Raw genomic sequence first — 15,514 nt, 5'->3', positions numbered from 1 at the left:
TGTTCACGCTACAGTTTGTCAGTATAAGTTACATGAATAAGCCATCTCCCTGAGCAACATAAATTACACCAACCTAAGAGCTGGTATGGACAGAGCTATGTCGTCTTCGACACTGCTTGCAAGAGCTGGAGAATAGATAAGCAGTGGGAGAGCTGTTTTTTGTCAGCTTAAGCATCTGCACTTGCACACTTCTCAGTGTAGCCAGAGCCATGCATAATGTTCATGAACTTAAGTACTGCCACAAATGTGCAAAACAAATGAAATTAAAACAGTGTAAGGAGATACCCACAATATTTTTTAAAGTGGTCAGCCATCATTTGTCATGTTTTCGTATAATGTTTTTGTCTGATAAATAACTTCAACATTTTAATCGTGTACTCTTTTAGGAAATTGAGAAAAGGCGAAGAATAGAAGAAGCATACAAAAATGCCATGACGGAACTTAAGAAAAAGTGCCATTTTGGAGGGCCTGACTATGAGGTATGAATTATGCTTATTTCTTCTTTTAGTATTTTCACATTAAATTCCTTTATGACTAACATGTATCCCTCATCAGTGACTTTTTTTGTATATATATCTAAACTCGTAGACATGTGACTTTCCTGTGTAACTGACAGCAATATTGATTTAGTATTTACTCTGCAACAATGAAACTTGTAGGAAGGGTTTCAATCCATAAAATTGTAGATAATGAGGTGGAGGTGATCTGGCACATCTAAATGTACCTAGTGAAGCTGTAGAATATTTTTTGACTGAAATATTTAACTTATTAGCTGCACTGAAAATATCTGATTTGTCTTTTGTTTGCTTCATACATTTGATAACTCTTTGTGGATAGTTAGTTTTGCATTCTGCCCCTGCCCTGTCATAGTCAGGTTTTCCCTGTTTGTATGTGTTACTTATGCAGAACTGGGAAGAGGTGGGGAAAAAAGATTTGAAATAGAAAAAAGCACATATAGAAACAATAATTGAACTTAGAGACTGGTAAAGTATCTTAAATTAATTTCAATAGCTGTTTTTTCTTTGCTATTGTCCCTTTAAAATGATTTGTGCGTTCTCATCTTTCTTTTAAAGTATCCGTCAGTAAACTTACAAAAATCTAAGCTTCCTACTCAAGTATGCAGTGGGTCAAATTTTGCAGGCATAAACATAGACCTCTTCGTGGAATATTATGAAGCTTATGCACCCATACTGCAAAAAGCTGAATTACAGGCATTTACACTTTCATTTCCAAGTAGGTCAAAAGTACGTAAATGCAAAGGGGCAAATCTTGACTGAGAAAATATTAATATGTTTTGTTCTAAGATTCCCAGCATCTGCTTTGTGTGTGGTCTTTTAGGTTCAGCTGCTCTGCTGTGGTTAAGGAGTACCCAGTGCAGCTAACAGAGGGATGAAGTACAGCGGTGGATTCTTCACTCCCCCTTGAAATGAAAATATACAGGTTCAGTCTCCCTGCTCTGGCACCCTTAGGAGCTGAGTGGTCCCGGACCAGGGATTTGTGCTGCACAAGAGGTGGTCAGTTCTGCCTGCCTACTAGCCTCCAGCCCCTGCTCCTGGGCTTCCCTCCCCACTGTTGCCCACAGCTTCCCAACACCCTACAACTCAGCAGGCTCCCCAGCCACTAGCTCCTGGCCCCAGCCATCCCTCTGCAGCCCTGGCTTCCCTGGGCCACAGCTTCCTGCCTGGCCTGGATTGTCAGCTTCCCAGTCCTGGCCACTGCACCCAAGCTCTCTGGCCACTGTTGCCCCCAACCCCTTGCTGCCAGACCAGCTGTGGTAGCCCTGCCCTCAGCTCCTGCTGCTGGTCTAGCTGGCCTCTCCTTCTCCTAGCCCCAGGACGCACTGGTCCTCCAAGAGCCGTGGTCTAGCAGAACCTTGGATAGTGCCAGATTTGGGAGTGTGAACCTGTACCAGCTGGAGATTAAGAAATAGTAGATTATGCCCCACCCGCAGACCCCCTTTCCCAAACCATGCCCCTTATGACAGCAGTAGGGAGTGTGGCGAGTCGATGGAGCTGCTTTGCTATGTTGATGCTACAAGAAGATTCCTGTACACTGAGGTATCCTCTTTTCCTGTTGGGAAGAGAATCAGCTGGTCCTATGATTAAAAAAAGCAGTTGCATTGTACTCCAGGATCTGCACTAGTGTATCCTGAACCACTGTCTGAACTTTGAACTTTGGAATGGACTGATGCATGTTACAGAATTTATCTTTCCATGATGAAGGGCTTGTCCTTATGGGGGCTAAGATGCAAGCTGTAATGGACATCTGCAGTGCAGTAGCCTGCTGTACGCTACTTCACCATGTGGACATTACCACAGTGCATTAGTAGTTACATAGTGTTGGATTGCCAAACACACTAATTAAAGATTTGTCTATATAGTCCTGGAGTTGGGACTGTGGCTGTGTGAATGAGTGTCACTAACTGCCACGTGAATGCTGCAAGTGCAAACTAAAAGGGGCCTTGTTCACTTTAACATAGTCATATTCAACATGAACTTAAGTGCATTTTAGTTTGCACTGGCAGCACCCATCCAGGGCAGTTAGACTGCAACAAATTGGTGTGTTCTGCAAGTCACCGCCCCACAGTTCGCACTGCATAAACATAGCTTTAGTGCACAAAAGGTGGCATTGTAGTCTTATATCCCAACTTTACATGCAGCAAGTCTCTGAATAAGCGCTATGGTACACTGCAGGAGTTTGAAGAAAAAAGATCAAATATTAATATATATAGTAGTCAGGAATTTCAGCTTTCATTGAAATTCATCAATAAATAATTATAATTGTAAGGAATAAGTTAGTTGAAAGTATCTGCCCATAAGCCTGAAAAAGGTACTGAATTTCCATAGAAGGTCTACTGAAAACAACTAAGTATCGCATTTTATTTAAATTGATAAACTAAGGAATAATCATTTTATTCAATTATTATTTCTTCATTCACTTCGTATCACACCATGCTTCCTCTTCCAGCCTCAGCTTTTTCTCTGTTGTGAAATCTAGCACTGTGATTTAAGAAGAATTAAAAATTTCAAAAGTAAAGTTCCTAGGCTTCTGCAAGCATCAGACCTTCACAGTTTAGGGTGGTACTTACTTGAATTAAATGGTTGCATTATGGATAAAAAAAAAAACATTGATTTTACTTTAGGAGTTCATGAAAGTGTGAAGTTTGTGAGTGTATAGGGGCCTTGCTAAGTGGAGTAATTTACTTCTAACACTAACATTTTTGTATTTGATTTTATTACTGACATAAGGAAATAAAATTTTTAAAATCTCACATAAAGGTCTTTCCCACTCATATTGGACAAATGTTATGTTGGATACAATAAGGTACCATAATTTCAGCAATTTAAAATAAGTATTGGCTTTCTTGGGCTCTTTTCAAGAGCAGTTTGCCAAATATCTCCATCAATTTCCTGAATTTATCAGCTGACAGAATCACAAAAAGGGAAATTAACTTCACAGGCTGCAGCTGATTTCAGCACAACACTGGTTGAACTTCTTGTCTCAGATACTGTCATTTCTGTAGTTATGAGCCAGGGTGGCTTTTACTAGTCAGGGGGACACCAAATAATGATGCATGAAGGGCTTTTTGTCTACAGTGGAAGTCTTCTAATTTTGCAACTTTTTGCTTAAATTCAATGAATTTCTTTGAGGTAAATGGTTGGTCTCCAAGTGGCCTATCTTTTAATGGGAGTATGCACGTCCCCAAATCCTTTGCTAGTGGGTGACTGGCAAGCACTCATAATTTGAGTCTGAGTTTGCCAGAGAGTAAAGTCAGGCTGCTAGTGGCTATCCACAGAAGAAGGAAGAAAGGGTGAGTGGTTAGGGCCATCCTACTGCTTTGAATAGGGCAGGGAGGTAATCTATTTAATTCTCCTTACAAGAAAAGCTGGGAAGCAAATGCAGCTACTGGCCATTTGCAGATTCAACATGCATCAGTTTAGTGGTTTGTCTTCAGTTCACTGTTTCAATTTATTTTCTCTTTGCTTCTGATATCTTCTGATCAGTGTTCCCTCTAATTTTTGCATCCATGTGCAGAATGAATTTTATATGCACCAATGCATGTGCACCACCCATAGAAACACATGTTGGTGGCTGTGGGTGCTCAGCTAATCAGCTGGATGGCATCTGAATCTCTCCTGGGTGACTGCCCAAGTGTTCAGGTTAAAGGAAACACTGTTTCTGACCCTCCAATTAGTACCTGGTCAAACCCGGAACTGTCTCATTTTGAAATTGGATAGCATGACCCTGTAATCCTCCTATGTGTTCCAGTCCATCTCCTGGGCCATTGCCACTCTGCGTCCCCAGTATCTACCTCTCCCCCACTAGATAAAAATGAGGTTGTTTCTAAATACTTACGTTTATAAACAATTCTCTTTGTGAATGTTTTTAAAGCTTCTTTATTTCTTTAAAATTCAATCTACTCCCAAAAACAGTCACTGTCACTTAGCAAGATTTACCAAAAAAATGAATTTTGAATTTCTGGTTTAGGCCCTTTTAGAAAGATTATTCAGTATACAAACAGCTTTAAAAAAAAAAAATCCCTCTACCCTCTCACCCCCTACACCTATTCACTGAAACAAGAACAGCACACAAAATATCAAGATGTTTCTCTAAGGTAGCTGAAGAAGATTTGAACGTTATTTTAATAGAATGAGCTTTGATATTAAAATATGGGTTGTTATAAATGTAGTTTCTGCTAAGTAAATCTGTAAAATATAACTTCATATGTTAAACCACAGAGTCTATTACATGGATTCATGCTAAAGTGAAGTGGAAATGTTCATCAACTGCCATCTAAAAACTAAAATTGATTTCATTGTGCAAAGATAAAAGTGACAAACTAAAACCTTTTGAGTTGATAGGTTCATAGGTTTCAGGGATCCAAGATTTCATCGATCAGATTAGTCTTAAAAAGGCCAGTGTAACAATTCTTTTTTTGGGGGGGGAGGGTGTTAATGAAACTTTGTGATCAAGCTTCAGTAACGAATGTTGAGATCAAATTTAAGCTTCACAATGCAGGTTTTTTCCTTTTTAATTTTTCTGTGCATAGACAATGAATATATCTTACTTGTTGTCAGTTTTACATGTCTGAAATACAGCTTATTATGAAAATACTTTTGTCACAAACTTTGTAAAAGAATTCTGACAGAGAGCAAGAGCGAGAGAGCGCGCGCACAATATGTAAAACGTAAAGTGTAAGTGAGACGTTCCTGGCTCTTGTTGGCTTATGATATGGCTCTTAAATTATAGCTCTATAAGTGCATCAATTTTGGAGTATTATCTTATTTTACGAAGTAGTTCTTTATTTTGAGCTATAATCTTAAGAGTTTTGTCTAACTCAAGTAATAGTAAAAAAAGGATTTGCTGTTGCAAAAAACAGCTTTTGTGTAATAGGTTCATAACTATATTTACTATGTGCTCCATCTGCTAGTACAATTAGAACTTCTTTACACTGATAATAAATAATTGCAGCTTATCAAATTGGGTGACTTTAATTTTTTAAATTAAACTCAGTTTTCAGAAATGTAGTATTTTTGTTTCCTCCATTTCCTTTAACAGTTTATTTTTCTGTGTTTTGGTTTAGGAGGGTCCTAATAGTCTGATTAATGAAGAAGAATTCTTTGATGCAGTTGAAGCTGCTCTTGACAGACAGGATAAGATAGAAGAACAGGTATTAACAGTACTAAATGTTTTAAGGAGCAATTTTGTTTCTACTTGGGGAAAAAAAAATAGTCGAACCCCCGAGATATGCGCATTCAAGATATGCTCATTCAGGTTTCGCATATTTTGGTTTAACTTGACTCAGGGGGATGGGGAGCTGGTGTCTGGCTCTGGGCTACCTGCCATTCAGGGGAGCAGGGAAACTGTCAGTTTCCTGGCTCCTCCTAGTAACGCAAAATTTGATTTATGCAGGGTTGCTCAAGAACGCAACCTCCATGTAAGTCTACTGTACTTCAGCCTAAGATCTTTAAGTCTTTTATGGTCCAAATTCTGTCCTGAAATATGTTCACAGAACTCATGTTTAACTTTGGTAAGAATTTGCTCAGAGGTATGTACAGAGAAGTTTGACTCTTTGAATTTGAATATCGAAATATTTATCTATTCATAGCACCCAAGAGACCTTATTATAGACCAGGACCCCACTGTGTTTAGGCACTGTACAAATGGAACAAAAGAGTTCCTACTTCAGAGGCCACAATCTAAGTAATAACTCCCAGTTCTTTTAATAGTATTCCTTTTTGGTGCACATGAGGATCTGACTATTTCTAGCTATAGTGTCCGTTGAGCCATCACATGCACCCTATACTTCCTTGTGGCAGACACTGAAACTTATATAGGGGTACATGGGCAAACTGCCCACAGTTACTTCTCTACCATCTTCTCCTGAGACAGAGCCCATGTGAGTGCATATAGAGAATACTTGGTCTTTTTCCCCTGTTTTTCAGTTAACTTAGTTGTAGTTCAGTATAATAGGGATTGGTGGGGGTATTTTTTTCTTTCCCCTCTTCTCCTTGTCTTTTCCTTCTGGGAGACTTGTTTTCTGCTGATGGGGTAGCCTTGTTCACCAGTCTTCAAATGCTACACCTCTTTCTTGCCAAGATGCTAGGCGGGTAAATGATGGACATTCTGTCTTTGGAGCCTCCTGGAAAGACTCCCAGAAGGAGGAGTAGGGAATTTTGGCCCGAGGAGTTTGCTCTTTAAATAAACAAACTAACAAACAGGTCCTCAATGATATCTTTTGTATTTCTAAGGGTGTAGAACAAGATCAGATAGGACGAGGCCAAAGTTCTCGTCATAACACAAAACTCACCTTTGCAAGCTTGGTATACTTAACTACTTATGTTCAGCCATCAGTCAAGTTCCCAATCATTCCTCCTCTCCTGTCTCAGGATGGTGATCACGTGTTCACCCCAGCCAAGCAGGTGTGTGCCGCAGGGTGTGGGTCCTGGATGGGCCCTCAGGAAGGCAGATTTCCAGATCTGGGAAAGTGCAGCAAATTGTGGTAAACAGTAGAAAAGCATCAATTTGCACTACTTACCTGAAAATATGGAAGAAATTCACCCATTGGGATGGTGGCTGCTGCTACTTGCTGGAATCCATCCCAGTTTCACTCATCCTAGATTACATGCTAGATCTGAAGACATCCAGGTTATCCATCTGTTTGCACATCGTAATAGCCTTTCTTCTTCCCGGCCATGGACTTTCCATTTTTGCTCCTTAGTTAACATCCAGATTTATTAAAGATCTGAGTAATTCTTCCCTCCACCCTATTAGACACTCCATGCCATCTTGAGATCTCAAACTGTTTCTCTGCCATCTCTCAAAACCTCCCATTTGCACCAATGGTGACCTGCTGCCTACCTAATTAATCTATGAAGATGGCTATCTTGGTTTCCTTCACATCGGCCCATGGAGTCAGGGAGGCATGTTGGCAGATTCCCACCTCCTTACCTTTTTTAAATAAAATCTCTGTACATCCAAATCCTAAATTCCTACCAAAGTTTACAATCAGATTTTCATTTTAACCGATCTGTCCATTTACCAGTATATTTTTTTCTGAAACTCATAGCTGTCAGCAAGAATCCTATTTCCATGTTTTGGATGTTAGATGGGCCTTAGCCTTCTACCTAGATAAGACTAAACAGTATAGGAGACTGCCTAGACACTTAGTGTCCTTTGCAGATAGATCTAAGGTGTCATCTATTTCTACTCAGACTTTTGAAGCGAATATCCAGTCATATAAAGATTAACAATGAAAATTAATGTCCACCTGCAGGTACTCACCTCCTCCCCCTCCCGGCGGGGAGGAGCCAGGGGACAAGATTAGAACACATTCAACTAGCTGTTACAGTTTGCTTCATTTTTGAGGAAGGTTTCACTTTCTGAGATACACAGGTCCATTACATGAATTTTAGAGCATATGTTTTCAAAGTTTAAGTTCTGCTACATGCCATCAGATACGGTGCAACACTGGGCACTGCGGTAAATTCTTCAGTTCTAGATCTTGTGCTGAAGCTCTTTCCAGGAATACTGCTTAGAAGATACATGAGGGGGAGCATCCACAGCCCCACTACTCTGAGGAGGAGGAAATGTGTCCCTATGAGTGTTTTACTGTCTGTTCTTTTCCTCTGCTTCTGTTGTTCCATAGGGAATGGCTGAACAGCGAAAGACCTGAAAGCAGTTTGCCTGCTCACCCTTACATAGCCTCAGTATCTGCTACAAGGAGACATGGGACACAAATGCGTCAAATGGACACTGCTAGCTAGAAATCCTCTATTGAAGGCTTGAGAGACGCATGTACACCTGAAATACAGCACACACAGGCAGAAACAAGAAGTAGCCCTGTGGTACCTCAGACTAACACATCTATTTTGGCATAAGCTTTCATGGGTAAAACCCCTGCCCAAGAAAGCTAATGCCCAAATGCATGTGTTAAGATAAGGTGCCACAGGGCTCCTTGTTGTTTTTGCAGATTCAGACTAATACAGCTACCCTTCTGATACGACACACGTAAGGACACTCATTTAGAAGAACTACAATTACTCCATGGGGCGAGTAACACTTGAATTTTAGTTTAAAAAAAAATAAAATAAAATTGGGTACAATGGAAACAGGAGTCAATTATGCATAGAACAGGCCAATGTAAATAATTTACATCCCCTTTTATCTCCAAAGCAATTCTTAATAAATTCAAGTAACAGAAAAATCCTTTATGCAGCTCACCTTGACTGTACTTAGGCGGCTAACCTGCACAAATAAGTATATCCAATACACAATAAACATTTCTCAAACCTGTTGTTGCCACCTGGAAGTTTGTTACCATTAGTCTTTCTTTTTCACAGGTCACTATCTAGTTGCTCCCTTCTCTTACATCTCTCTGTTGGTTTTACTGCCACCTACTAAATATTCCACCAAACAGCTGTTACGTATGTACTAATGACTGTAATCTATTTGTCTTAGTCTCAGAGTGAGAAGGTCAGATCACACTGGCCAACATCATTACCCTCTGGTGATGGATATTCTGCTGTGGGGACTCACAGATTTGTCCAAAAGGTAAGATGTTTCCCAGGATCTTTTTGTAAGTAAAATCACTATTTCCATTCCAACAGATACATTAGTCATATCAATTGGTGAGATCTCATTTGTAGATGTTTCTAGTAACTTTGAACACCTCACCCATAAGCAATCAATGCGTCCCAAACTGAAAAGGACTTTTTTCTTGGGGGAAAAGTATTTACTTTTAGGGCCATTTTAGAATACTCCTGGTATGTAACAAGCTTGTCATAGCTTAAGAGACAAAGAAAATAATCATGTCAGAGACTTTATATTCTTTAAATATGTTTTTCTGAAATAAAAAGTTATTTAGATGAACTAGTTAAAATAAAGCTAGGCTTTTATCAGTGATTTGGACCTTTTTCAGTGTTACTGGAAATGCTACTTTTTTCAGGGCTGTCTTGGGAATTAGCTTTTGCTGCTGTGCTTGCTGCTTATGTTGTTTGTTTTTCCTTTTCTTCATTATCTTGTGCTTGAAAGATGGTACTGAAAGCTCTGTTGTGCCTTTGTTCTGATTACTTGATCTTTTCTCTGTCTGTCTCTGGTAGCCCTATAGTCGCTCTTCTTCCATGTCTTCCATTGATCTAGTCAGTGCCTCTGATGATGTTCACAGATTCAGCACCCAGGTATTGTAAGACTATATAACGTGGCTTTGTGTACGTTCTTGCTGTATTTCATCTTCTCTCTGACCTGGATTTCTTTTGTTCCTCAAGTCACCTGTGCTTCTTTTAGATTATTACAAACAGACCCATACCAAGAAGTATTCTACTTGTGCACTGAAAGATTGTCGTCTTACATTCTGCATGCATCCATATCACTCTTGCAAGGCCTAAACCTGTGGGAGGGAGAAAGAGGATTAATGTCTGCACAAAAAAATAAAAATATGTATAAACTTAAAATCCCACATTTCTGAGATAATTACTTAAAATAATAAAAGTGAAATAGCACTTGGTCTTTGTAGGTTGGAGATAAATTTGACTTTAAAATGAAGGATAGTTATGCTTGCAAATAAATCAGTTATTTGATAGTGTTTAATTTCCCAATCTTTTTATTTCGTTCATGTAGCTGTTAAAATCACCATTGAGAAACTAAATCTTTGTACATTCCAACAACACTGTTCGCACCTCTGAGACAGTTTATAATTCAGCGCCAAAGGCTTATTCTAAACTTCATTGGGCATACACAGTTTGAATTTGAAAAGTGTTTTTTTTTTAATATTTTACCTGTTTGGGAGATTTACCAAGGATGCAATACCAAAGCTAAATACACTTGTAGATTTGCAAAAGCAAGCTACACATTTTAATGGCTCCCTTGAAGTGTTCAATAGACAAACTAGTCAAAGCAGCAATGGAAAAAGTAGTCCTCTGGTGATAACAATATACTCTTCTGACAATTGAGTAACAGAAGGAAGACTACAGGACTTCATCAAAAAGCTGACAAATTGCTTTGTGATGTAGGCTGTTATACAGTTTTTAATCACAGCCACTGTACATATCTAAATATACCTCTTATATAAGTCATACCAAAATTTTAACTGTATTTAGAGATTGCTGTGCTCAGCATTGCAAAACTGAATTGATTTAGGAGCCTTTTTAATTTCCTCACAAATTTCCTCACAAAATCCTTTTAACAAAGAGTCCAAATACACTCATCCCTTGCTATACGAGCGCAATTGATTCCCAACTTTCTGCTCATAGGCAGAAACTCATAAGAGGGACACTAAATTCCTATTAAATTACATGTAAAAGTCTCTGGTTAGTTCCTAGGGCTCCTAACTGAGGGAAGGAGTGGCAGCAGGGGGTGCTGCTTTTGAAAGGTGAGCGAACCTTGGGTTGGGGAGGGTTAAAGGCTGGGTGTAGTTTGAGCGGGAGGGAGGGTTAAAATTTGGTGGTGGGTTGGGGGGGTTCAGGCAGCCTCCTTTTGGGGCGAGGGGGGGTTGTCAGGCGGCAGGGGGTTCTGGCTGTGGGCTCGTGAGGGGGGTCTGGCTGCCATTGTGTGGGGCCGCAGGGCTGGTGGGGGTCGGGGGTTACAGGTGGTAGCATCTGATGGCAGAGGTTACGGGTGGCAGGGGCTTCAGGCTGCAAAGCTGCGGCGGGGGGGGTCTGGCTGCGGGGCCGTGGGGGTTACAGGCAGCAGCAGGGTCTGGCTGTGGGGCCAGCAGGGGTGTCAAACTGCAGGGCCGTGGGACATATAGGTGGTCACGGGGGTACAGGTGGCCGGGGGTGTCAGGCAGTGGGGGGTTCTGGCCACTGGGCTGGCAGGGGTGTCAGGCTGCTGTGGTTTGGGACTGTGGGGCCGTGGGGAGTACAGGTAGCAGGGGGGGTCTGGCTGCTGTGGTTTGGGGCTACGCGGAAGGGGGTGTTAGGCTGTGGGGCCAGCAGGCGTCTGGCTGCAGGGTTGGGGCTGTGGGGCTGCTGGGGAGGGGTCAGATTAGAGGGATTGGAGCCACGGGGAGGGGGGTAAGGCTCATATTAGCGGGGCGGGGGGGAGTTCACTTGTAGAGTGAACTAAGGTAGGTAAATGTGTCCCTCGTTTGAGTACTTGTAAATAAAGTACTTGTTTAACGAGGGATGAGCGTACTTTTCAAAAATCTGAGCCTTTGCCCTTATGTTGTTAATAGCAAAGATGGAAGACTGGGCTGAAGAACCATTTTGATGAAAACATATTAGTGTTTATAATAAGACGCTATAAATTTTTGGATGAAAATTCGTAAACTGTCAGTAAGTTTAGAAATTTGAAAAATAAATCGTGAAGAACTTACTGAATTCCTAAACTTACCATTCCTACAACTGGGTTTTCACTGTGATCTCCATTATTAGCAGCAGAACTAGATCCATTGTTCATCAGGAAGACAACTTCACTCTTTCAGAATATGCAAACCAGTGAAAATATTTTCAAAACTGAAAAACAGCATACAGTAAACTCTCAACTGGCTTTCTCTCTTAAGCAATCATCTGGTACTCTCAAAGTGGGAGGGATAGCTCAGTGGTTTGAGCATTGGCCTGCTAACCCTGGGTTTGTAAATTCAATCCTTGAGGAGGCCATTTAGAGATTGGGGCAAATAGATGCCAGGGTGGTGCACAGTCCTGTCAAGAGGGCAGGGGACTGAACTAGATGACCTGCCAAGGTCACTTCCAGTTCTAGGAGATGTGTATCTCCAATTTAAAAAAAACAAACAAACAAAAAACTGTCATTTTAACCATAAGTAAATTTTAGTTACGTTTTTCCATAAGTACAGTACAGTGAAAGCTAATACAGTATGGCTATGTCAATGCTAGCAAATTCTTTTGGAAAATCTGTCCCTTTTTCAAAAGAACACATGGAATGTCTACATGCAAAATACGCTCTTTCAATCCAAAATGGAAAGAATGTGGCTTTTCTTCTGGAAGCCCTCTTATTCCCGGATCATGAAGAGGATCTTATTTCAAATGCTTCTTTCACAAAAAAACACATGTAGATGCTCTGCAAGCCCTCTCTTTTTTTCAAAAGAGTAGTCTTCCTGATGCTGTATCTTTCAGTCCCTGGTCCATTCTTTTGAGAGAGCGGGGTACTGTATGGATGCTTTCTATTAAAAGAGCAGATGGATCTTTGATTCACTTTTTTGTGTATGGATATGCTCTTTTGAAAAAAACTTTTTTGGAGATCTTGCAGAATTTATTTTGAAAGATCGCTGTAGTGCAGATATAGCCTATAAATTTACAGTGTCCAGTACCACTGTTTTTAAATGAAGTACTCTGCCTATATATTTGTTAATATCTACTCTTGTTTTTCTTTAGTGTAATGCATTAGTAGGTATACCTCTCTCTGTTACATTTGAATATTTGACTATCTGGCAACATTCTCATCCTAGGGCTGCCCAATATGCAAGAGTTTACTCTAATATTAAATGTGTGTATGTAAAAAGCTTTCTTTGCATAAATGTGTCTTCAGAGCATTGTCATAGTTTTCATTAAATTAAGTTAGTGGAGAGATTGGAATGAGCCATCTGGATATTCTGTGACAAGATACCATCAAATTTCTCATTTCCAAGCTCCCTATTCCTACCTTTTCAGGCGTGGCTCATGTCTTTATGCACAGTGGATTGATACCACTTGGACATAATTGTCACCCTTCCCCCCCATCTGTAATTGTGTGCCTTCTTTGGTGGTTGGACCTTCTGGCAGTATGTGCGGGAATCCCCTTCTCAAAGGCCCTACCAGCAGTCTCTCTCATCACAGATGTTTTGGTGGTAGCTGGGGGAATTCACTTCTGGTCCCTCCAAACTTGGCATCTGGTCTCCAGTAAAGCTCTTGCTTCACATCAGCATCCGCGAGCTCAGAGCAGTTTGCCTACCATGTCATGCATTCCAGTGCCACATGGAGAGCAAGTGTGTCAGCTCTTACAAACAACATAAGAGCAATATTTATAAAAACAGGCAAGGTTGAGCAGGTTTCTCTTGCCTGTGTCAGCACGTCTTTGCTTATGGAAACTTTGCATAGCCCACTCAATATATCTCAAAGCTTCCTGTTTCCTGGGGTTTCAGAATGAGCTAGCAGATCACCTCAACAGATCATTCTCCAATCAGTATGAATGGACCATCCATATGTGAAAGGCATTTTCCAGAAGTGGGGGGCTCCCCAGGTGAGTTTATGATAACAAAAAACACCAAGAAGTGTCATCAGTTTGGCTCCTTCTTGCATTACAGCCCAGAGTCACTGACTCCTTTCTCCTCACTTAGATGGACCATGTTGTGTATTCATTCCCTCTCATTTGCCTCATACACAAGGCCTTGCTGAAAGTCAGAAGGAACTGGATCTCATCCTGATAAACCCATCCTGGCCATACCAGCACTGGTTCACTACCCTTTTAAACCTTTCCTGGAAATGCCAGTTTACTTGTCTCTCTTTCTGTACTGGTTCTCCCACGGCCATGGCCCTCTACATCATCCAAACCTAAAGTCCCTTTATCTCCCATCTTGGAAGCTCCACGGCTGAGTCTTGCAGAGTTAGCTCTGGGGCTGTTCGCAAGGTTCTTTTAGGGAGCAGAAAATTGTCCATTAGAGCCATGTATCTGGCAAAGTGGAAAAGAGTCTCAATATGCTCTGTGCATAAGGGAACTTTTCCTGCACAGTCATCACTTAATTCATTTTAGATTACTTTTACCACTTGAAACAGCAGGTCCTGCCCATGTCATCTGTTAGGGTTCATCTAACTAGTCTTTGCCATTCATCTGCGGGTGAATGACCATTCTGTTTCTTCAAACTACTTCTGTAGTTGGTTTCTCAAGGGCATGGAGATATTATGCCTAAAGATACAGCAGCCTTTCCCTCCCTGGGACCTCAGCTTGGTGTTGACATGGCTAACAGGATCTCCATTTGAACACTGACAGCACAGACTATGCTGTACATGTCCTGGAGAGTGGCTTTCCTGTAGTCTATTGCTTTTGCTGGAAAAGTCTTGGCAATGCAAGCCGTTACTATGGAACCAATTATCTTCAAGAACAAGGTTCAGTTGCTGCTACATCCAGTCTTCCTTCCAATCCCATATTAACCAGGATGTCTTCCTATTGACTTCGATACAAAACAGCACTCCACTCACTGGATGTGAGGCATGCCACGAGCCTTCTATATAGAAAGGACCAGATCATTTCAAAAGTTTACTCAGTTTTTTGTAGCGATTGTAGACAGAATAAAAAGCTTTCTGACCTTCGCCCAGGGAATTTAATCATAGATCACTTCTTGTATCTGCCCATGCTACAACTTGGGTAAAATCCCCTCTCCTGCTTATGTTGCACCCTTCTAGGGTTCAAGCCTCTTTGATGGCATTTGTTGCCTAAGTTCCTATCGAGGACATCTGTAAAGTGGCAACGTGGTCATCAGTTCACACTTCGGCATCTTATCCAGCAGGCTAGAGATGATGCAAGATTCAGTGAAGTGATGACACGACATGCCAAAGAACTCTCATCTGTCCACATGTGCGTCTGCAGGGGTCTGCTACCAAAAAGCCTTTTTTTTCTTTTTTCAAATTCAGTTACAAAATCAATACTGAAGAGCCACAACACATGCAAATACACAACAGTCTGTAATAAAGAATGATAACCCATAATTTTTAGCACCCGTTTTAAGAACAGCTCACACATGACGTGTACCAGTTAGAAAGTTTTGCTACTTTCACCCATGATTGAAGAGCAAATGAGGACAAGGAAAATGCTGCGCCTGGTTCATATCAATCCTCCATGCCTGGCCTGCATTCCCAGGCTTTACCCTCCTTTGGCCCACAAACACCACCCCCTAAAATACCCAGGTTTAACCCCTCTCAGGCACAAACCTATCCTCCCAACCCCAGAATTAACCTGCCTCAGACAATGAGCTCCACACACTTCCGCTGCTTCTCCACAGCCAACGCTTCTGCCTTCTTTTCAGCGTGGCTCCGGTGCGGCAGACTCAGCTACCTCTCCCCCAGCTCTGTTGCTCACTTCCCCA

At 41.1% G+C, this 15,514-nt stretch overlaps 1 protein-coding gene across 2 annotated transcripts in view; it reads left to right on the top strand.

The window, feature by feature from the left end:
* CERT1 (ceramide transporter 1) overlaps positions 1 to 15,514 on the top strand; it is a 115,964-nt gene that overhangs the window by 84,474 nt on the left and 15,976 nt on the right. The window contains exons 8-11 of one of the 2 annotated variants that reach the window (XM_074995435.1): positions 387 to 479; positions 5,585 to 5,671; positions 8,962 to 9,054; positions 9,603 to 9,680. In XM_074995435.1, the coding sequence (XP_074851536.1) occupies positions 387 to 479; positions 5,585 to 5,671; positions 8,962 to 9,054; positions 9,603 to 9,680 (351 nt within the window). The remainder of the gene's footprint in view (positions 1 to 386; positions 480 to 5,584; positions 5,672 to 8,961; positions 9,055 to 9,602; positions 9,681 to 15,514) is intronic. The other variant, XM_074995437.1, reaches the window with a different exon arrangement.

The sequence above is a fragment of the Carettochelys insculpta genome, chromosome 5, assembly GCF_033958435.1.
Source record: "Carettochelys insculpta isolate YL-2023 chromosome 5, ASM3395843v1, whole genome shotgun sequence".
NCBI lineage: Eukaryota > Metazoa > Chordata > Testudines > Carettochelyidae > Carettochelys > Carettochelys insculpta.
This window is presented reverse-complemented; position numbering and strand designations above follow the sequence as displayed.